Below are 22,664 nucleotides of genomic sequence, written 5' to 3' on the forward strand. Positions count from 1 at the left end.
AGAGGTTAAATACAAAAATAAGACCAAAGTTTTACTTTGTGCCAAAAAAAAAAAAGCCCCTTAAACTATCCCTCCCCCCCCACAAACAGTGAATTGGGGCCATGGTTTAAAGCTACAATGATTTCTTATTACAATATTATAGCATGACCACTGTAAATAGGGAGCTAGCTATATCCTGTGTGACTAAAAGTAAATAAAGAGAGAAAAAAAAAAAAAAAAAAAGAAAAAAAAACACACTTCATTTTTTTTTTTTTTTTATTACTTTGCAGTGTGAAACAGCAATTTCGTAATAAAACTCACAGGCAAACTTTGGTTTCAGGCAACTGCTTGCAGGAAGAAAAAAAAAACAAAAAACAAAATACAGCATTTTACATTTCTAAAAAGAAATGAGACAAAATAATAAAAAAAAAAAAATTTATCCAAAGCATAAAACAAATGCCAATATATTATCAAATACAGTATATGATGCAGAAGGGAAATTAAGTGTATTACAGGGCGGCCATCAATGATTGGATTCTGTAAATCGGTCAGAGATCACTTTTTTTTGCTAGAAATAGGTGAATTGAATTATTTTCAAAATTACATTCAGTGTAAAAAAGTCAAAAACTTTATTCCTGCAAATTTTTTTTTTTTTTTTGCTACACAGGCATTAGACATGTAGCCCTTTAACATGCTACACGCCTTACAGAGGCTACACTTTACCATAGGATGAGTGTTCCAAGGCTGCCCCCTAGTGAAATTTGGAGGCATGAACAACGTCCGATTTTAGTTAAGAAGCCCCTGAGTGCTACAGGTGATTGATCGCCAAACATCTTACATGCCGAGACAGGACAGACAATAAATAGATTTCAGGCGTTTCAGCTCCAACACATGGGGTAAAGCAGCACTTTGCTTAGCGGGTCCATCCAGACGGACACATGTGCATTCCAACAAACATTTAGGGAGAGGTGCGGTGCATAGATCTCAACTTCACTGTTCCAGCTCCTTCTTGACTTCTGCTATGTAATGATGATCAACGCCGTGAGCGATCTCCATTATAGCAATGGCCTGGAAGGAAAGCAGAAAAAAAATAAAATAATTTTTTTTACCGATCGACCTAACTGTAGTGCAATTACACTGCCACAGTAATCAAAAAAAAAAAAAAAAAAAAAAAAAAAAAAAAACTTCTATATAATACATAATTTTTTTTTTTTTTTTTTTTTTTTTTTTCAGTGGACCTCTGTAGGAAGTGGACAGTGGTGGACTTATTCTGGCACACAGACCCATTCTGAGCAGCCGGAGGCCAAATCTTTTGGTAAATGCTGGCCGATGGGAATGTTAAGTATGCAGCAGAAGCTTTCCAGCTTACACTCTAAAGGAAGGAAAACTCCAGATACCTTTTTCAGGGCTTTTATACCGGCCGATTTCTTTTCCAGTCCCATGTAAAGTCGTCCGAGCTTCAGCCACATGGAGGCGACATTCAGAGAGTACGGAGGATAGTGCTTACTGGAAGACAAAGCCACCACAACATTGGGACTAGTGATGTGTGATCGTGCTGGGGTAAGGAGTTATCCGAGCATGCTCGGGAGATAATCGAGGGACTTCGGCGTGCTCGAATAATATGTCTGAGCCCCCGCAGCTGCAACACATGCAGGGGTTACCTGTTAGACAATCCTTGCAAACAGCCACGAGACATGCAACCGCAGGGACTGGAACACATATTTCGAGCATGCCAAAGACCCTCGGATAGCACCAGAGCATGCTCAGATAACACCTTATCCCAGCATGTTCGCTCATCACTGAACCTTCCCCACTGGCATCACCCACATACAACCAAGTGTCCCTACAACCAAACGGCACATTAGATTAGGCCTGCAAATAATGGCAAATATACTCCCACTTTACAGGTTAAGCAGATCTCATGATTCCATTTAGTGGCAATATACAACGCCTCGCAATATGGAGCATTATCTTCTGAAACCTATAACCTTTTTTTAAAATATTTTTTCCCCCCAAGAAAATAAAGCTGTGTGAGGGTCCCCCCTCCCCCTCTCTATACAGCGATAACTTCATGGATTAAATAATTTAATACTTTCATAAATCAGACTTATTAGTGCAGTTATACAGAAAAGGTCCCCCCCTCTTTAATTTTTTAGGCCATTGTTCCCACAATGAGATTTTGATGTTGCAAATTTTCTGCTCCATCTTACTTGCGTTTTTTTCGTTGTGTTTTGTTTTTTCATGAGTTTTTGCTGCTTTATCTTAGGCTATGTGCACACGTTGCGGATCCACAGCATTTCAGGCTCTGCGGCTGATTTAGCTGTGTTGTACAGTACCATTGTTTTCAATGGTAAACTGAAAAACGCTGTGCACATGCTGCGGATTTTTCCGCGCAGATTTGCTGCGGGTTCAAATCCGCAGCATGCCAATTCTTTGTACAGAATCCGCAGCGGTTTCACACCTTCTCCATTGTAGAGGTGTGAAACCGCAAGGCTAATCCGCAAGTCTTTTGACCTGTGGATTTACCTGCGTTTTTCTCCAAATCCGTGCGGAAAAATCCGCAACACCTAAAACTACGTGTGCACATAGCCTCAGGGTATGTGCACACGTTGCGGATTCTGCTGCGGTGTACAGTACCATTTTAACCAATTGAAAATAAACACTGTGCACATGCTGTGGAAAGTTTCACGCAGATTTGCTGCGGTTTATTTTCTGCAGCATGTCAATTCTTTGTGCGGATTCCGCAGTGTTTTTACAACTGCTCCATTATAGAAATCAGCCGGTATAAAAACGCAGGGGAAATCCGCACAAAATCTGCACTAAATCCGCAGGTAAAACCCAGGTTATTTTACCTGCGGATTCAGCAAAATTTGCAAGGAAAAATCCGCAGCAGAATCCGCAACGTGTGCACATACCCTTAGGGTGTGTGCTCACGCTGCGGATTTGGCCCTGTGGATCTGCAGCAGTTTTTTTCTGCGGTGTACAGAACCATTATAACCTATGGAAATCAAAAACCGCTGTGCACATGCTGCGGAATTTTCTGCGGTTTCAAATCTGCAGCATGTCACTTCTTTCTGCGGAATCTGCGGCAGTTTCACACCTTCTCCATTGCAGAGGTGTGAAACCGCAGGCTAATCCGCAGGTCTTTTGACCTGCAGATTTTGCTAAATCTGCGCGGAAAAATCTGCAGGTGAATCCACAGTGTGTGCACACAGCCTTAGTGTGTGTTTAACAAAAATTATTATTATTATTTTTTTTTTTTTACACTTCCTGGTATTTGGCTTTGACAAAGCTTCATTGATACAGTCATGTGAGGATTACATGCGTTTGGCGGGTTTACGCTTCGGAAACGTACTAAAAATGCAAGTCTATGATGAAAATCTGTACAAAAAACCTCAGCGTACCCCCAAGTGTAATTGACATGTTGCGGATTTGAAACCCGCACTGCAGGTCAGTATAAAAAGATGAATATTGGGCACAAGAGTTCTGTAAATCCCATCCACTCTGCTGGAACTGGAAAATGCGTATTTGACGCAGCGATAATAGAACAAAAAAGGCACCAAAAACAACAAAATGGCATCCGAGAGGTTAAAAACCCGTTGTGATTGGCGCTGGCTTCTCTCCGGTGCCGGCCTTATAACAACTGCTACAAGCTCTTGGATCCGCTCCGTATAGTGATGGCGAACTTCTGCCTTACATGTACGGCGCACGTCACCAAAACTTAAGCCGAGCGACAGTACGAAACACAATCCAGGTGTGGCGCACTCTCTGAACACTATGGGGGGGGTGTGACAATCCTGATGACAGGGTGCCGATGGGGTTAAGGAGGAAGCCCCCAACATTGACCATTTATATAATGTGGTCATTATTGACAGCAGCATCTAAGGGGTTAAACAGATATGGACGATGCCAGCAAGTTGTCAGCTACAGTGTACAGCCGACAGCTGCTGGACTGTCATCTCTACGGGGGGGGGGATGCTATTCTCTTATATCTCATTTCAGCAAAAAGACGTACTGGCGGCCATTAAGAGTTTAAAACTCATAGCAACCAATCACAGCACAGCTTTCATTCTTCCCAGAGCAAAATATGAATTGAAAGTTGTGCTGCGATTGGTTGCTTTGAAAGAAATGTTTTGGTTTTCCATAGCAGTTTCAGAAATCTGCACCTGTATCCCATAGCAACCAATCAGAGCACAGCTTTAATTTCATATCTTGCTCTGGGAGAATGAAAGCTGCGCTGTGATTGGTTGCTATGGGGAAAAAAAAAAAAATACAGCTCTTCTTTCAAACCATGTTTTTCCTAATAACCAGGCATCCATGTTATTTCAAGAGATTGTTCAGGAATGCGTAATCATTTACCTGTATGGTTTGATAATTTTTTGACCATATTTCAAGGCCCCATCCCAGTCCTGCAGATACAGGCAGACTCCCATGGCTTGGTACATCATATGCAAAACGTACACATTGCTCTCATCAAACACGGCTCCCATCTTCTCCATACTTAGCTCACACATTTCCAGCAGCTCGCTAGGAGGTGGCGTAGTTAAGGAGAGAAAGGCAAGGTTAGAGATCCTACCACGTATTAAAGGGGCGAGTAGTTATAGGATAGATGTCAACTTGCTAATTGCCGGGGGTCCACCTGCTAGGATCCCCCACTCCCCCAACAACCCAGAGATCGTGTCATTGAAACCCCAAGAATGGGACTCCGCATGCCTGTCCTGAATGGCACACGCGCCCAGCCTCCCGGCGCAGGTTCACACGCGCCCAGCCTCCCGGCGCAGGTTCACACGCGCCCAGCCTCCCGGCGCAGGTTCACACGCGCCCAGCCTCCCGGCGCAGGTTCACACGCGCCCAGCCTCCCGGCGCAGGTTCACACGCGCCCAGCCTCCCGGCGCAGGTTCACACGCGCCCAGCCTCCCGGCGCAGGTTCACACGCGCCCAGCCTCCCGGCGCAGGTTCACACGCGCCCAGCCCCCGCACATGCATTGTTTATATGCACTTTACTGCCTCACAGACAAATAATGGAGCAGAGGCTGAGCATTTGCACCTCCACTTCATTCAGGGCCAGGGTGAAGAGCCCTAATCTCAGGAATCGCTGGGGGTCCAGTGTTCCAACCCTTAGTGATTAGTGATGGGTGATCCCAAATGAACCCCAAACTCTGACTTCTCCCAGAGGTCCGTGTTACTGTTCGAGTTAGACAGACCGAATAAAGCTTGTTGAAAGGCCGCAGCGCAGCCAACCAGCCAGCTTTTACGGTGTGAGCACGTCCGGCCCCATCACAGCCATGCCAAGTGTGATTGGCCGGCGCAGAATGTTATATAAAATAAATAAATTAAAAAAAATATATATCTTTGATATGGCTTTTCATCCGAGTGTCAGATCAAAATGGGGCAATGCGGGTCTATGGGTCCGTGGAAAACAATGGATCATGCTCTGATGACATCCAAGAGTAATGGTCAAAAATGGAGATTTTTTTCCCCCCTCTCCACCTCCGAGAAAAATTGATTCCACTCTGATTGACATAACTGGACCGTCAACTTTCTCAGTTGTAGAGAAAACAGTCGTGTGACCCTACTGTAGGGAGACTACAACTCTCAGTATGTCCTGACAGCCTACGGAGTTTTGTAAGTCGGAGATCTAAAAGCATAAAGTCATAGAACAGCAGAAAAAAAAAAAAAAAAAAGGATATTTTTGTAATGTTTCGCCCTACGGAACTCCTCCACCACGTTACGGCCGTATCTGATCATCTCACGTATGGTCTGAGGATTCTGGGGGTCGTTAAGTTTCCTGAGCTCCATTTTTGATGAATCCTGTACAGAAAGAAATAAGTGAACATAATTACATTTTCCTTCTTGTTGTCGCGGATTGTTTGCCTCCCTCTCTGCAAGACCAGGGCATGAGGTCAGGTTCAGTTGTGGTCAATCGTTCAGTCGTGATGTGAATATGGCATTAAAGTCAGCTTTGATAAACAGCGTCATCGGCTGCTCACCATTCTTGTAGCTTCCCCCCCACCATCGGTACTATTGCTAAGTGCACTGAATGCAGATGACAGAGCTGGGACAGACACAGGAAAGCGCGCTCGGCTTCTGTCCATACCATATGGCCGTCAGTGTCTGGGCCACCACCCAACAGAAAGGGCATCGCCCGAGAAAATGCCCCCTCTACCTTCTGCTTGGTGGTGCACTCCTTACAGTCACAGGTGAAAAAATAAGAATCCTTAAGTCGGTCATTTCGATCTTCTGTAGGGTACAGCAAATCGATGTAGCTGGTGAACACCTGGAATTTGAGAAGAAAAAGAAGAAAGGTTCATAAGGAACTATCAACATCTCAGAATAAGGTCCACAGATCAGTCAACCACTTAAACAGTTAATTGCCAAAGTTTCACTTCTGGAACACCAGCAAACCATCTGCCGCTACATGACATGCAATTAAAGCAAACCGGTCACCAAATGTCACCATTAAAAAGGCTTATACTTGTTTAAAACATGGTTTGGACCTGATGAGGCTGCTGTACTTGTTTTGAAAAAGCAGTGCAATTTTTTTTTTTTTTTAAAGTTTCACTGACCTTATGATTCCAGCTGTAACAGGACTCAATCAGGATTAATGAGCTATTCTGATATGGATTCTCAAAGCAAGTACACCAGTCTCATCAGGTCTAGGAGATTTATTTAATAACATACCTAAATTGTATTGTGAAGTCTGGTGACAAATCTGCTTTAAACAGGTTGGCCGGGACTTCAGACATTGATGGCTTATCCTTAGGATGGGGCATCAATGTCTGATCGGTGGTGGTGCGACACCCAGTGCCCCCGCTGATCAGTTGCTCCCGAAGTCAGCGGCAGTCAGAACTGCTCAGTTATGGAGCTGCACAAGGACAGTTACTATTAAAATCTATAGGGAGCGGATGTGGCGTACCCAGCCACAGCCATTACGCAGTCAGAGCTGTGTAGCTCTGTAATTGAGCAGTTCTGGCCCCCGCCGACACCAAGAACTGCTGATCGGCTGGGGTGCCAAAAGTTGCACCCCCTGGTCAGACGTTTATGTCCTATTCTAAGTATAGGCCATCAATATTAAAGTCCCGGACAACCCCTTTAAATGAATGGCCGACCATGTGACAGAGGCAGAGCTGTTTGCTAGTGGCTAATAGAGTGGGGGGACCCATTCTCTACAAAGGTTTCTCATCATAGATAACCCTGGCTAGGGTGCATGTTAGCAGATGAATGTTTGCAACAAAGACTGAGAATTATCAAATTGCAGAAAACAGGTTTTGGGGTCACCATACGTCATTTTAAAAAGCAGCATGTAGTATTACATTTTTCGGCAGTAATAAGAGATAAAACAAATGGTTACATTATAAAATCATATTCTGTTAAAAGGAACTTTTTATGCGGATACTGGATCTACAAAAAAAAAAAAAAAAAAGCATTTGGAAAAAGCCTGATGCAGTTACCACTACTGGCCACAAGATGGACCCACAGGACAAGGTAACATTGCACTGCAGCAGGTGGTGGGGGGCAGTATCTGGGGGGCCGGCGTGCACACACTTCAGGGGACACCATTTCATCACATTCATAGTCGTCTTGTAGATCTTATCAAGATTCCAAGCATTAACCCCAACTTTCAAAAAGACAGGATCAGGCTGCCAAAGTATGACCGTCCCATGCAGTCATGTGTATCCGGATAAGCCTGCAGCTAGTTATAGCCTGGTGTGCTACGACGTCCTCTTACTATCCAGCAGGCTATACGGCGTGGTAGAATTCTACCCCATATAGGTCCAGGCTTTATATAGCTGCTGTTACTCGAGTGTCCTCAAATGTAAAGAATTTCCCAGCACTCCCCACAAATACCTCCGGCAGAACGTCAGGATATATTCCTGCTATGGAAAGATAAACCCTGCCCCAGCCCGGCTCCAGGCACTACAGTCTGGAGTGGAGGGCGACTGCTACGAGTCATTCACAGGCAGCGCTTCTCACGTGCGTGGTGGCCACATTTGGGTTTTTGACCGGCTATTGCCCTCCGCATCCTTGGAGAGGTACTAACAGTAGGGATTACCGCTGCTATAAAGGGGATATTTGGTCTGGACGATGTCTAGATAGGTGGTAGGCATCACCTCCATGATGCCAGGACTCAGTTTCCCAGAAGATCATTGCCCCATCACACTCCCACCACCAAATGGTCTTCACTCTTGTGCAGCCACTTCTCCAGGAAAGTGATGAACCCGCCCGTCCATATGGAAAAATGTAATTCAGACCAAACCACCTTTTTCCAATACTCCATGGTCCAGGTCTGATGCTCAAATATCCGCATCTGGCAAAGTCACACAGCATGCCTCGATGTTCTTTGCTGACCCAAGTTCTTTCTGGCTATGATACAATGTCTGCCATTGTAGCTCTTCTGTGGGACCAGAGGGGTCCAACTTCACTCCGCACACAAATCACTGAACCTTGGGCATCTATGACCCCATCACATGTTCACCTGCAGTTCTTCCTTGAACCAATTTTTTGCTATATGCTGGGAACCCCTCACTTTCAAGATCCACCCCATCCTACGACCACCCCACTACAAGACCAACCTTATACTGGGAACCACCATATACCAGGAACCCTCCACAACACCCACTTTATGTAACACGACCGGAACCTGCATAATGCATACTGTTAACCCCCTAAAAAACCTACCGTATAACGGTGAACACCCTACTAGACCAGCCACATTCTGGGAACCTCTCCCGACGTGACCGATCGCATGCCATAACCCCCGAAAAAACATACCGCATAATGGTGAACACCCTACTGGACTGGCCACATGCTGGGTTCACCCCACCATCAACATGACCCATCACATTCTGGAATCCCACTCCCCCTATAAGATCCACCTCATGCTGGGACCACCTCCCTGGAAACACCCACCAGACCTATAGTTTTTGGGAATGTTCTAACCCAGTTGTCCTGACATAATTTGGCCCTTGTTGGTCTTCAAGAACCCTTCCTTAGCAAAAAGGACCCTTTGGACAAAAAAAAAAAAACAAAATAGATAAAATATTCCAAACTGTCCTGTTCCCAACATGTGGGATTTAGTTTTGCTTTTTTTAAATCAGATTATTAGGATTGCACAATTGCCTACAAAAGGGTGGTGGTGCGGTAATTAAGAGTCTACTAGAGGATGAGAAATAATTGAGCCTTTCACCTCATCTCCAGCGTTAATCTCCTGCACGGCCCGGATCTCGGCCACGGTGCCCTTGTAGGTCACGATCACGTTGGGGCAGCAGCTGTGATTCATTAGTGCAACGCTGCAAAAAAGAAAAACGCATTAGAAAGGGTTAAATTACAGTATTAAATCCTAGATTTTTCTTATTTTTTCGCTGTGAATGAAGCTCGAGACCTGATACAACCTAGAATCAGAAAAGTGAAGTATTTGTATGGGAAAGAAATTAAAAGATTTGCTATAGAAGATGCCGATATCCAACATTTATTCCGGTAGGAGATAGAATCCGTCCACCTCAGCATTTTTCCCCCCATCGTTCCTTGCCTTTATCCTTGAATTTGGCATCTGCTGGTGTGAACTCATTTCTATACCTAGTGCAATGTGATCGCAATGTATTCTAGTTCCCTGCGGCGCCTCCAAAGGAGAAACAAAGTATTACACAGTGCTGATTTAGATCAATGTGCTGCCTATGCAATACAGGACAGGACGGTCCTCCAATAGAGAGACGCTCTTTATAATCACTCGCTACTCTAGCCAAGAGAGGAGGACCCCAAAACAGATGACCCCGCTATTAAAAAGGGGGTTATCCTGGACTTAGTTATTATTCCCATAGCAAAACGTAAGCAGCTGGTAGTCGCCAACTACCCGCCTGATCTGCCTGGTACTGATCTCTGCGCCTTCTGCCATCACGTAATTAGAGCAGACGCCTTTGCCGATGTCATGTTGATTATTTTTTGTTTTTTTTTCTCCTTTTTATTTTTGGGTTAGTAATGAGGAGTCTGATAAGACGCCTCTCCATTACGGACACCAGGGCTTTCTACTTTGATGTGCTCAGCCGTTCAGTGTTTGCCACTCCCCTCTCCTATACATACACACACACACTCTCTCGCATGCATTGCTAGAGTTCGTTTTATACTGCCTGTTTGGAGCTGGAGGTGTTGGTTGTGTGTGGAGGTGTTTTGGAGAGTTTTTCAGGAGACTTGCTTGGCAATTTGTGTGCATATCCTCATCCTCTTCTATTTGATTTTTCCTCCCTTTACATCTCAGTGTTCCACTGTTTTGAGTGCATATTTGTACAATTGATATTTATCATTTATCCCTGTACGTCTTCCCTTGTTAGTCTGGTTTTGTGTATTTATATACACAACTCCCCACTTCTCTGGGTGGGGGGAGGGGCCAGATAAGGGCTGATTGAGATGCCCAGTAAGGCACATGGCCCCAGCTTCTTCATCATCAGAAGTAATCTGAGCAGCAGGGATAGCTTGGCTCCCCTAGCTTTAGGGATATGGAAGAAACCTCTGGCCCTGGGATATCTTGCTACTGTGCTGTATAGCTCTTTGGCAATAATAATCAAAAGGCATGCTGGAGAAAAAAGCGCACAGAATTTCAGGAAAAGAACATCTCGCCAACCAATAAGCATGGGGGTGGATCAATCATGCTTTTGGGGTTGTGTTGCAGCCAAGCTGAAGTTGAAAAGAGGATGGCTTCTACAAATGGAGAATGATCCTAAACACACGTCAAAATCTACAACAGACGACCTCAAAAGGTGCAAGTTGAAGGTTTTACAATGACCCTCACAGTCCCCTGATCTGAACATCACTGAAAATCTGTTGATAGACCTCAAAATAGAGGATGCAAGACGATCCAGGAATCTTACAGAACTGGAGGAATTCTCCAAGATTGGATGAAAATCCCTCAAAAAAAGATTTGAAAGACTCTTGGCTGGCTACAAAAAACGTTTACAAGCGGTGATACTTGCAAAAGCGGGTGCTACTAGGTACTAACCATGCAGGGTGCCCAAACTTTTGAGCAAGTCCATTTTCATTTTTGTAATTTTTAAAGTGTTAAATATGAAAATATATTTTTTTTTTGCCTAAAATACAAAGGAAATGTGTCATCTTTAACTTTAGCCTTTTTAGAGATCATTCCATCTTCAACTTGCTTTACTGTTCACAATAACAGTAGTTTTGACCAGGGGTGCCCAAACTTTTACATGCAACTGTAAATGCCAAGTCAGGAGGAGCAACTGGTCCTCAGCCAGATCAAAACTGCTTATCTCTAACTTACAAAAGGTTTGGAGAAGAGTAGGGGATCCACATGAAAGGTCAACCTGTACCCTCAATACGGCGTCTGGTTTTGCAATAGAAGGGTCTAGTGCAGTGATGGCGAACCTTTTAGAGACAAGAGTGCCCAAAAGGCAACCCAAAACCCACACAAAGTGCCAACATACTAATTTATCCTGAGGCAGACATCACAGAAGACCTGCAAAATACACACGCACATACACACACTGCGTGCCCTCTGCAAAATACACACACTGCCCCTCTGTAGATTATGAACTAGGCATTGCTCCTACTAGCCAGTTTCCTACTCCACACTGAAGAGGGGCAACACCCCGAAACAGCTGTCTGTGGATGGATACCATGTTTTGGCAAAGGTGGTTTCCTTCATTGGAGACTGCCCTTCCCGTGGTTGTTCCTTCCCAGGGACACACACACACACACTCTTCACAACATATACACACTATCCCACTGAATAAATCGACCCCCATCCCCACACACTGCCTCAATGTTCAGCTCCTCCTGGAGCTCTTACTACTGCCCTTGCTGTCTCTGCTCCTCCGCGGCACCGATGCAGGTAGTAGTGTGCTGAGGTCAGTAACGTGATGTCATCACAATGCTGCACATAAGACCCGGTGATGACAGGCACGCCCAAGTCCCCACACTGCCCCTACACCATGTACACCCCAGTTCCCACACTGCCCCTACGCCATGTACGCCCCAGTCCCCACACTGCCCCTACGCCATGTACGCCCCAGTCCCCACGCCATATACGCCCCAGTCCCCACACTGCCCCTACGCCATGTATGCCCCAGTCCCCACGCCATATACGCCCCAGTCCCCACACTGCCCCTACGCCATGTATGCCCCAGTCCCCACGCCATGTACGCCCCAGTCCCCACACTGCCCCTACGCCATGTACGCCCCAGTCCCCACACTGCCCCTACGCCATGTACGCCCCAGTCCCCACACTGCCCCTACGCCATGTACGCCCCAGTCCCCACACTGCCCCTACGCCATGTACGCCCAAGTCCCCACACTGCCCCTACGCCATGTACACCCCAGTCCCCACACTGCCCCTACGCCATGTACGCCCCAGTCCCCACACTGCCCCTACGCCATGTACGTCCCTGCACGCAAGGTGTTCATCTTGATGTGTGGCATAATTGACATGAGAATCTCATACTCCGGGAATATCGCTGATCCTAGGTGAGACAGCTCCTCGTCTTCAATGGTAAAGCCATTGCAGTTAACCTACAAGAAGAAAGAGGAATTAGAGGAGATCCGTGCTCTCCATAATGCTTCTTATTATAATTCTTCCTATAACTTTTTACACTGATCTCCCTACACATGGCTCAGAAATCATCTCCCTTAGAAGTTTAAAAAAAAATTAATTGTTAAACATGGCTGCTTTGTCCTTGAAAACTGTGCCACACCTGTGCACGCTAACGGGGCCAAGTTGCAGGACCAAACACAGGACAGGTGCTTTTTTTTTTCTAATCCCTTACAAGAAGGTTTATAAAGGAGACATTGGTGATGTACGGGAAGTCCGAACACTCACAGTACTGGAAAAAAAAACATCTAGGTTTCAATTTGTCCTATTAATTTTACTGGAGAGATGTCCATGTAGTTATTCAAAACATTAACACTCTTCTGGATACCAGATTATGGGTCCATCCTTATGCGAAATCGGCAAGGATCCAACCAACCAAGGACTGGTCAATGGTCAGCGCAACAAAGGAGCAGCACCTTAACGGGGCAACAACCGCACCAATCCATGTAGTTCCTCCATCGATAACTGATGGCCTATTAAGTTTCAACTAATTTTTGAAAATTGCAAAAAAAAAAAAAAAAAAAAAAAAAGCATAAAAGAAATGGCAACTTCCTAAATTATTACACCAACGTTCCTGACAGCGGGATGGTTTGATTTCCTTTTGTTTTGTTTTTTTTACAGTACCAGTTTTATATGGTTGTGTGAAGGGGGTCCAAGGGTGTGTTCACAGTTTTCTTTTTCAAAGGTTTCGTGCAGAAACTCTACAACATAAGTCATGGTTTTTGGAAGGTTTCTGCTCCAAAAACAAAACACACCCCCCAATAGTGACCCGCTAATGACTGGCCATATAGAGCTCTGCTCATGAAGCCCACTCCAGTCCTCCGGGAAGCCGCAGCTGTCACAGATCGAGGTTTTTGCAGATCACCGCTCAGGCGACAGCGGACCACCATCACTACAAATCAACAAGTGCCAGAACAGGAGCAGAACTCAACGCAGCCGATGCCGACAAGTAGGGACGGCTGACACCGCTCTCCATCATTATGTGGAAAACTGTCTGACCATGTGCAAGTCCCCTTAAGAAGAAATCCTATTGCCTGCCTAGTTTACAAAAGTATGTGAACCCATAATCTGCATCTTATAGTTAATCCCTACTCATGTCCTCCTCTCCAGTCACATCCAAAGCTGTATTACCTTTTTATTCTTTTCTGTATGTGGCGAAGAGATGCACTCCTAATAATTTGGCCACATCTCCACAATACAATGCACTTTGGATTAGTATTTTTATTTATGCTGCAACAAACCATAAATTGTACACTTTCTAAACATTGCAATACAGCAGGACATGCTCCGTACAGCCCCCGAACCAGCAGGGGGCAGTACAGAGACGAGAGCTGATGCAAACTGAAAATTTATCAGAAAGAAACTAGAAATTTGGACCGCAGCTCTGGAAGCGACTAGAGTGCCGGGTATTGATGCGAGAGACTCGTGAGAGTTTCTTGCGACACACACACGCACAAGTGTGACCCCGGTCTAAAGAGAAGTATTTGCAAACAGTAGGAGCAAACGGAATAAGGAGCAGTTACCTGTGCAAAGAGCACCTCAAGCGCCGCATGGTCAGCATAGGGCAGATTCTTAGAGTAGAAATGATGCAAGGCAGCAATATCAGTCTCGATAAGTTCTCTCTTTTCATTGTCTAGCTTGTCAAGGTCTATAAAAAAAATGGATTAGAGTCCAAAATATAATGTAATAGAAAATAAAACGTCTCCTGGGACAATTTGGAGAAATGACTGCACCACTGGTTCCTCCACCAAATGTAACGCCGATCTGTTAGCGCACCAAGAAAAATATCTTGCTAAAAAGAGCCTGCATCTTCTATTTCACATACGGGTTAATCTAGCAGTTACAACTTACGGTTCGTAAAAGGGAACCGAAACGTTATTAACCGGAAGATATAGTGTTAATCTATGAGTTAACAGCGTTCTAAAGCAGTCAGGACTGAGAGCCCTGCTACCGGGAAAAAAAATAAACTTTAAATCCTTCGGGCAGCTTCAGTCATTGCTCCCCAGCACTGACTGGCAGCCAGCTCTGTACAGATAAACTGAGCTGTAAAGCCACACCTCTGACTGAAAGCTGGAGTTTCTCTGGCTCCGCCCCATGACTGAAAACCGGAGCAAAAAAAGTTCATTTCCTCCCGACAATGGAGCTCTCAGTACAGAGGCTAAACGACTTTAGAACGCCATTAGGCTTTGTGCCCACAAGTTTTAAGTGAGTATTTGACATTGCATGTTTTCACTGCGTCAGAAATGCAGCATCTTACAGATCCAGCAAAGTGAAATGGGATTTATAGAACTCTCCTTCTATAAGTGCAAGCTGACCTGTAGTGTGGGTAGCAAATCCACAATCTGTTACTTTCTCTAGTTAGTATGCGGAGTTTTGTGTTTGGCTTTCCACACAAAATTGAATTAGAAGTGGAAAATCTGCAGGTTAAAAAAAATAAATAAATAAAAATGAATATAGTCCACATGTGAAGTTGTCAAAATTTGTCAAAGCCAAATAGATGGAAATATCAAAAACAAAGCAGCTTTGTTTAAAAGATCAAATACCAAAAAGACAAATCGTGGAGTCAAAAACACGATAAGCGCATTAAAAAAAGCAATGAAAAGTAATTAAAATAGGTGCAGAAAATCTGCAACATAATAAAAAAAAAAGAAATCACCAAATACTTGTTAATGTAGTCTTAACCTGCAGATTAACAGCATTTTGCAATCACCCTCTTCATAGACGCCTCCTCCTGCTGCCCTGCATTCGGCACAGTCACAGGGACGAGGTAGACAATGAATTGAGTCAGGGCCGGTTCAACAACACTAACACTAATAAGTCATCATTAGCCCAGACCAGTCAGAGCACAGAGGTCATCACATCGCAGACAACAAAGGGTCAGAGTGCAGATCAGCTATTCAACGGTCAATGATGCTAATCATGTTCTGATGATGTCTCCCTCCCTCTGTACACTGACGGCTTGGGTTGTTTTAAACCTTGTTCGTACAGACACTGAGCAGCCAGAGCGCCACCCCTCCCTCCTCCTACAGCCGGCAAGGGCGCCACCCCTCCCTTCTCCTACAGCCGGCAAGGGCGCCACCCCTCCCTCCTCCTACAGCCAGTGAGGGCACCACTTTCCCTCCCTCCTCCTACAGCCGGCAAGGGCGCCACCCCTCTCTTCTCCTACAGCCGGCAAGGGCGCCACCCCTCCCTTCTCCTACAGCCGGCAAGGGCGCCACCCCTCCCTTCTCCTACAGCCGGCAAGGGCGCCACCCTCCCTCCCTCCTCCTACAGCCGGCGAGGGCGCCACCCTCCCTCCCTCCTCCTACAGCCGGCGAGGGCGCCACCCTCCCTCCCTCCTCCTACAGCCAGCGAGGGAGCCACCCTCCCTCCCTCCTCCTACAGCCAGCGAGGGAGCCACCCTCCCTCCTCCTACAGCCGGCGAGGGCGCCACCCTCCCTCCCTCCTCCTACAGCCGGCGAGGGAGCCACCCTCCCTCCCTCCTCCTACAGCCAGCGAGGGAGCCACCCTCCCTCCCTCCTCCTACAGCCAGCGAGGGAGCCACCCTCCCTCCCTCCTCCTACAGCCAGCGAGGGAGCCACCCTCCCTCCCTCCTCCTACAGCCAGCGAGGGAGCCACCCTCCCTCCCTCCTCCTACAGCCAGCGAGGGAGCCACCCTCCCTCCCTCCTCCTACAGCCAGCGAGGGAGCCACCCTCCCTCCCTCCTCCTACAGCCAGCGAGGGAGCCACCCTCCCTCCCTCCTCCTACAGCCAGCGAGGGAGCCACCCTCCCTCCCTCCTCCTACAGCCAGCGAGGGAGCCACCCTCCCTCCCTCCTCCTACAGCCAGCGAGGGAGCCACCCTCCCTCCCTCCTCCTACAGCCAGCGAGGGAGCCACCCTCCCTCCCTCCTCCTACAGCCAGCGAGGGAGCCACCCTCCCTCCCTCCTCCTACAGCCAGCGAGGGAGCCACCCTCCCTCCCTCCTCCTACAGCCAGCGAGGGAGCCACCCTCCCTCCAGGCTTTCCTACTACTGACTGTAAAAAATACTCCAAACAGACTAAACCTGACAGTGATATTAGCGCCTTTTTCCTTAATACTCTAGAAAAGTTTTATTTACTATGAAATAGTTGTATTTACTACTTTCACTTGTCTAAAGCTTGGGGGTGCATCCTAAAGTAAAAAAAAAAATAAATAAATATGGTATTATATTTTCAAGTTTTAGAACGATTCTTACGCGATTCAAACTCTTTGACCGACAGATACCTCTCCGATGATGTTCTTTCTGGGTGCAATTTCTAAGATTTAAAGAAAACATTAAACAATTTTTTGGGGAGGTGGGTGGGGGAATATATATATAGATATATTAAAAAATAAAGAAAAAAAAAAAAAACAAAAACATATTTTGACGATCCCCCCTCCTCAAGTTCCTGTGCTCTATTTTTTTTTATCTAAACTATATTGCCACGAGGCCGTATTATGATCTTCTTCCATCTGCATGTATGATGATCTGAATAATAGCAGGGTTTATTTAAATATGTAATTTCCCTTTGTTTCCGATGCATCCGATTAAGTGCAAGCGGCAGGTTGGACTTAGAGGTAAGTGAATCCGCTCGCTGTTGAGAGTTGAAACGCGCCATTCAGCTGTTGGCCTAAGGCCAGTACTTTGTCATCTTGCCCATTAAATATGGGTTTGCAGGTGGCTCGGCAGCTGAGGTTAAGAGGATGGGATTTTGCATATTCCGCTTTGACAAAGTCTACGGTGTTTGTCTATTCCTACACACCCGCCATCGCTGAGTCCTGCCAGTCAGTTTTACCCTAGAAAAGATCATTTGCTTGTGCACAGTAAGACTTTCTCTTCATGACAGTGCGCTCCAGGCAGAGCCGCTCCACTCGACAAATCGGCTTTCTTTTGTAGATGGACTTTAAATGATATTAAAATAATAAAAAATAAAAAAAGTCTTTACGGCTGACATTCTCCAGCAGCAGTAGTAAAACGTTCCTGCAAATAGTGGCGGCCGCACGCTAACTTTGTCTTTTACTGTAACCTTGGAAATAAGCCTGGATTTTAAATACCGAAATAAGAGTTTCCCCACCCCACGACAGATACGCCGTAAATCTTTCCACAGCAGGAGAAGCGGGGACTTCCTCGGCGGCCCTCACCTGTTTGGCCAGTATCCTTGCGGTAAGTCTTACGGTTTCCGAGGGATTCCAGTTCTGTCCGTACGTGCACATGGAGGAGCATTCCAACTTGTGCATGGGCCAGTCGCCTTTCTACATCAGCAGAAAAGAAAAACAAGGATATTGTGATCTCCTCCATAGACAAAAGGTGAAGGGAAATATGTTTCCTTTACAAATAAGAGGATGAGATTCTACAAGAGGGAAAAAAAAAATAAAATCTTCAGAACATCCATAAAATGACAAACACGGCTTTATTTAGGAGGATGGATGAGAAGTGTTGATGAACAAGTTGGACGACAGTCACCTTACACAACAGACATAGGGTCCCATAGTAAAACTCAGAGGGTAACAGTTAAAAAAAAAAAAAAAACGACACTCTTTAAACCATATAACCATACAGGTTTATCATGCAGTACATTGTACCCCCCCCCCCCCCAAAAAAAAAAATAAAAAATGTTGACTTGTCCTCTGTTTAGGAGCCTCATGTCTAGGTCAGAGGGTTTAAAGAGCATCTCTGGCTCCATCAGCAGGACTTGTCCTGTATTATACAGTGAATCCATTGATGCGAATGTGTAATGATTCATTTCACCTGCGGGGGTGCTGCAGGAAAATCAAATGCTTAGTGCTACTGTAAGTTTTCCCTCAGATCATAGTGGATCACTAAGGGCATCAGCAAGGGGGACACTGATTAGGTCAGTATGAAGGAACTCCAACATGTAGGGATTGTCCAAAGCAAACAACCTTTATAAGAAGTAGCATAGCTACTGGGGGAAGGGAAAAGCAGAGGCGCCCCAGGCCCCGCGCTCTGAGATGCCCACCCAAAGTTACGCTACCCTCAACTGCACAGTTAATTCCCACGGTAGAGCATGGAGACACGGTCTCCCTGCACTACCACTCTGTTCTTTAGACCTTGGGTCACTTCAAGCATGGGGTCTAAAGAATGGCCAAGGCAACGACGGACGCACAGAGTCCTGGGTGTGGTGACGTCATTGCGCCGCACTGGCACTCCGACGTCTTGTGCGTCCATCGGCGCTATGACATTGCGTTGGTCCCAGGCTGTGTGATATCTAAACATAATAGAAGGGCTAATTTTGCCAATTGTTTATAGATATCACTCAGACTGGGGTAGGACTTTTTGGCCAGACGGTACTGTTTTTTAAATATTTTTTTCTAATTTTAAAAAGGAGTATACAGTAATTAAAGGTTAAGTTTTATTTTAAATATCTCTATATGGTGTTTAAGTCAATGAATTTATTACTAATTTTTCTGACACTAGTTGAACCCCAATTCGATGAAATACCTGGGTTTAGGCACATCAGGGGCTATGCAAACGCGATATGGTGTCAGGCCTGCCGTGCGCCCAAACAGTAGTTTTCCCCCCACATATGGTTTTTTTTTTTGTGTACTCGGGAGAAAGTGCATGGTCCATTTTCTCCTGTTACTCTTGTAAAAATATATAAAATTTGGGGCTAAATGAACATTTTTGTGAGAAAAATGTAAAATGTTCCTTTTTCTTCCACATTTCTTTAATTCCTGTGAAGCACCTGAAGTGTTAAAAATAAACTTCTTGAATGTGGTTTTGAGCACCTTGAGGGGTGCAGTATTTAGATTGATGACACTTTAGGGTATTTTCTGTCATATAAGCCCCACAAAGTAATTTGAAAACGTGATGTGGTCCCTAAAAAAGTAGTTTTGTAAATTTTGTTGGAAAAATTACAAATGGCTGGTCAACTTTTAACCCTTCTAACATCCTAACAAAAAAACAATATATGCTTCAAAAATTGGGTTGTTGTAAAGTAGACATGTAGGCAGTGTTACTTATTAACTATTTTGTATAGCATGACTGATTTCCAGAGTTATGACCTCATAAAGTGACAGTGGTCAGAATTGTAAAATTTGGCCTGGTCAGGAAGGTGAAAAACAGGCTTCGGGGGGGTGAAGGAGGTTTATAGGAGGCAATTTTACCATCTAGAGGGCACAAACGAGGCATTATTATGGGTTGGGAATAGATGGGGCTGGAAATGTTAGAAATCAGGGTTGCCGGTTAGGGGCCCACTCAGACGTTTCGCCCCCTTTGAGCTGAATCCCTAGCTACGCCTCGGCTTACAAGCAATGCCTTAAAGTCTCGTGGAGACAGGAAAGAAGCTTTGGAGGGGACCGACAGTTTAGACAGTCACGGGGGGTGGCCCACACGACAGAAGCCGCAGACGGAGACAGCCTGGGGGTACCAAACGGATGACGTACTCGGGTTGGTGAAGCGCTGTGGTGGATAGGCCTAGGGCAGCCACAGTGAAAAGAGTCACGAGGGACGCCACGACTACAGGAAAGGAAAGTGGAGGTACCCGGGCCTGTATACGAAGAAGTGTGAAGCTGCTGTGGTCGTCAGGAGGACGGCCAATAAAAATGAGCCTGCTGAACATATTCTGTCTCCGTCTCATGTCTGTCTGCGGCAAGAAGCGGACCCCCCCGGTCGGGGCCCCTACCTACACAATAGCCATTGAAATTAAGGGGTCATACTCATGATCTGAAAATGGGAAAACTTGCAAATTTCTTGTAAAAATTTTTATTTTTAACAAGTAAATTGTAATCTGTTCATAAGAAACACTTCCTAATTTTATGGTTTGCTGCAGCTGAACATGGAGAGATTTTTTTTAAAATCGGATGGGGAAGTTTTATACAATGGGAGAGGCAGTCTGGGGTGGCATTGAGGGACCATGGGGTTACTCAAAAAAAGCGAGTGCAGCGCTCGGCAGCCACATAAGGAATTAATGCCCCTCATTTCTAGAGTGGACAAAAGTGGCCTGTTCTGCTGATCGCTGCGGGTTCCACAGATCATAATAGTCCCACTAATCAAAAGACAATAAAGGGTTGTCAAAAAACAAAAAGGAAAAAAAAACAATCAACTAATGCTTTGGACAGAACTTAAAATTTCCTTTCTTTTGCATTTTGGATCTCAATTTTCAAAAAAAAAAATAAAATAAAAAATATCTAAAAATGTATTACTGAATTGGGCTTTTCCCCTGTAGCCATTTCTAATTAAAATCTATCCTCAGGCAGGATCACACAGAGTTGAAGAAAAAGTGACCGGCATTTTAAATTTTGGATGATTAAAAGATTTAAAAAAAAAAAAAAAAAAAAAAAAAATGAAACAGAACTTTTTTTGCAGCGACCACCCAAAACTATTGAAAAGAGGGCTTCTAAACCAATGGAGAAAAAAAAAAAAAAATCCAAAACTCAAAATCTGCGATCTTCTCCGTAACATTCACAGTATATCTGACATAACTTCGGTATATTTTATAAAATTAAATGACATTTTGGAAATTGCGCAGGAGACATCCACCATATTTATAAAAGGCGCAACCATTATGCCGCTAGTTGCCTTAAATGTATTTTTCAGCATGCGACATATGCACTTGGCACAACTGACACCAAATAGAACGACTTGTTCCTTCTTCCAACGTTATGGATAAACAAGGCCTAATGAGTCATGGAAAACTCTTCAGTTACAAATTTGCTAAGTTAGTATATTGCAGCACCATGCGCCGACAGATTGCATTTATGCAGATTAGACAGCACCTTGAGACAACCCCCTCTTACACGAGGCACCGCCCCCGAGGTGATGATCACTGACATCTGACACTGAAGTGGAACTGTCGTCTATACATCTCTTCCATTAAAATCAAAGGGTGTGGAGGAAGTTATGCTATTCAGTGGTCACAGGGGTTGTTGCCCCAGACACCAAATTCTAGAAGGGGGGGGGGGGTCAACATTTTAGACTCCTACTATGGTCTATAAGATCTAGAATCAACCCCTCGGAAATCTTCACTAAGTGGATGGCAAGCACCGCTTCTAGCAGCGTACGGGAGCAGTGATGGCCCAGCAGGCAGAAGCTTCACTCAAAGTAAAACTGCACAGTGATCACCAGCTGCACTACCTATGCAGAGCACAATAGTAGAGATGACTGTCATACAGCTGCGCTCTGCATAAGCAATGACAGATGACAGTGACCAGTATAATGATTACGGTACACTGGATGCTTTGTCATCCAAGTCTACACTCCCTATGCAGAGTGCCGCAGTATGATAATCTGTACATTGGCACTCTGCATAGGCAGCAACAGATATACCATAAGACAGGCTGCCCAGCTCTTAGTGAAGACTTTAGCAACATGATTTTGTGTCAGTTTTTAGAATGCGGAATGGGGATGAAAGAGGGAGATTCCCAATTATGAGTGAAGTGAACCCTGAGGGTCCAGTCGCCACTCTCAGGTAAGGAGGGGCACAACCCAGGACCCACACACTAGCACCCAACACTGGACCTCTCCAGGCCAGGAGGAACCTAGGTAGAGGGTGTGAGTGTAGGAAGTAGATAAGGGAAGGACAGCTGGAGAGAAAGCCAGAAGTTGGGAGTGGAGAGTTGTCATGGGAACAGGAGTCAAATGGAGGAGGGAGGAGTCAGGAAGGAGAAGGAATTGGTGCTGGGGACTGAAGGAGAGAGGAGCATGTCCCTAGACTAGCGCAGCGTGAGGAAAAAAAAAAGAGGAGAGAAAGAAGGGGTCCTGGGGCACGGGAAGTAAGGAATCCACCCGTGGCGCCCAAATCCACGCCGACTGTAGTCGGGTGCAGGGACCAGGTCGCAGTAGGGGACCGGCCCCAGACTAGTGGAGAAACTAAGGACTCACCTAGCAAACCGGAGGCTGTAGCGACTGTATGTGCTACAGCCAACGCCTTACACATTCACTGAAAAGGCAACCATATAGGATCAAGGGGACCTAGAGGACGTCGTCCAACAGATCTGAGGCTGCAGGCTTGGGGCACTGTGTGAAGGCGCAGGGCAGGAGAGGAAGGAGCCAGCGCAGAGAGGAAAGGAAAATCAGAAAGGGGTGCTGGTACAGAGGACCCCAAGCTATCTGAGAGCTGGCTGGATCA

At 45.5% G+C, this 22,664-nt stretch overlaps 1 protein-coding gene across 2 annotated transcripts in view; it reads right to left on the bottom strand.

Annotated features, from left to right (window-relative positions):
- Positions 1-584: 584 nt before the first annotated feature.
- The window catches only part of SMYD2 (SET and MYND domain containing 2), a 31,079-nt gene continuing 8,999 nt past the window's right edge, over positions 585-22,664 (bottom strand). For both annotated transcript variants that reach the window (XM_073553361.1, XM_073553362.1), the window contains exons 3-12: positions 17,719-17,829; positions 16,793-16,853; positions 14,101-14,225; positions 12,431-12,498; positions 9,167-9,269; positions 6,146-6,256; positions 5,670-5,790; positions 4,339-4,513; positions 1,377-1,485; positions 585-1,047 (exon numbers count right to left, since the gene is read on the bottom strand). In XM_073553361.1, coding sequence (XP_073409462.1) covers positions 970-1,047; positions 1,377-1,485; positions 4,339-4,513; positions 5,670-5,790; positions 6,146-6,256; positions 9,167-9,269; positions 12,431-12,498; positions 14,101-14,225; positions 16,793-16,853; positions 17,719-17,829 — 1,062 coding nt within the window. In that variant the 3' untranslated portion in view covers positions 585-969. The remainder of the gene's footprint in view (positions 1,048-1,376; positions 1,486-4,338; positions 4,514-5,669; positions 5,791-6,145; positions 6,257-9,166; positions 9,270-12,430; positions 12,499-14,100; positions 14,226-16,792; positions 16,854-17,718; positions 17,830-22,664) is intronic.

Source organism: Dendrobates tinctorius, unplaced genomic scaffold (assembly GCF_039654945.1).
Source record: "Dendrobates tinctorius isolate UK_male_01 unplaced genomic scaffold, ASM3965494v1 ptg000201l, whole genome shotgun sequence".
Lineage (NCBI taxonomy): Eukaryota > Metazoa > Chordata > Amphibia > Anura > Dendrobatidae > Dendrobates > Dendrobates tinctorius.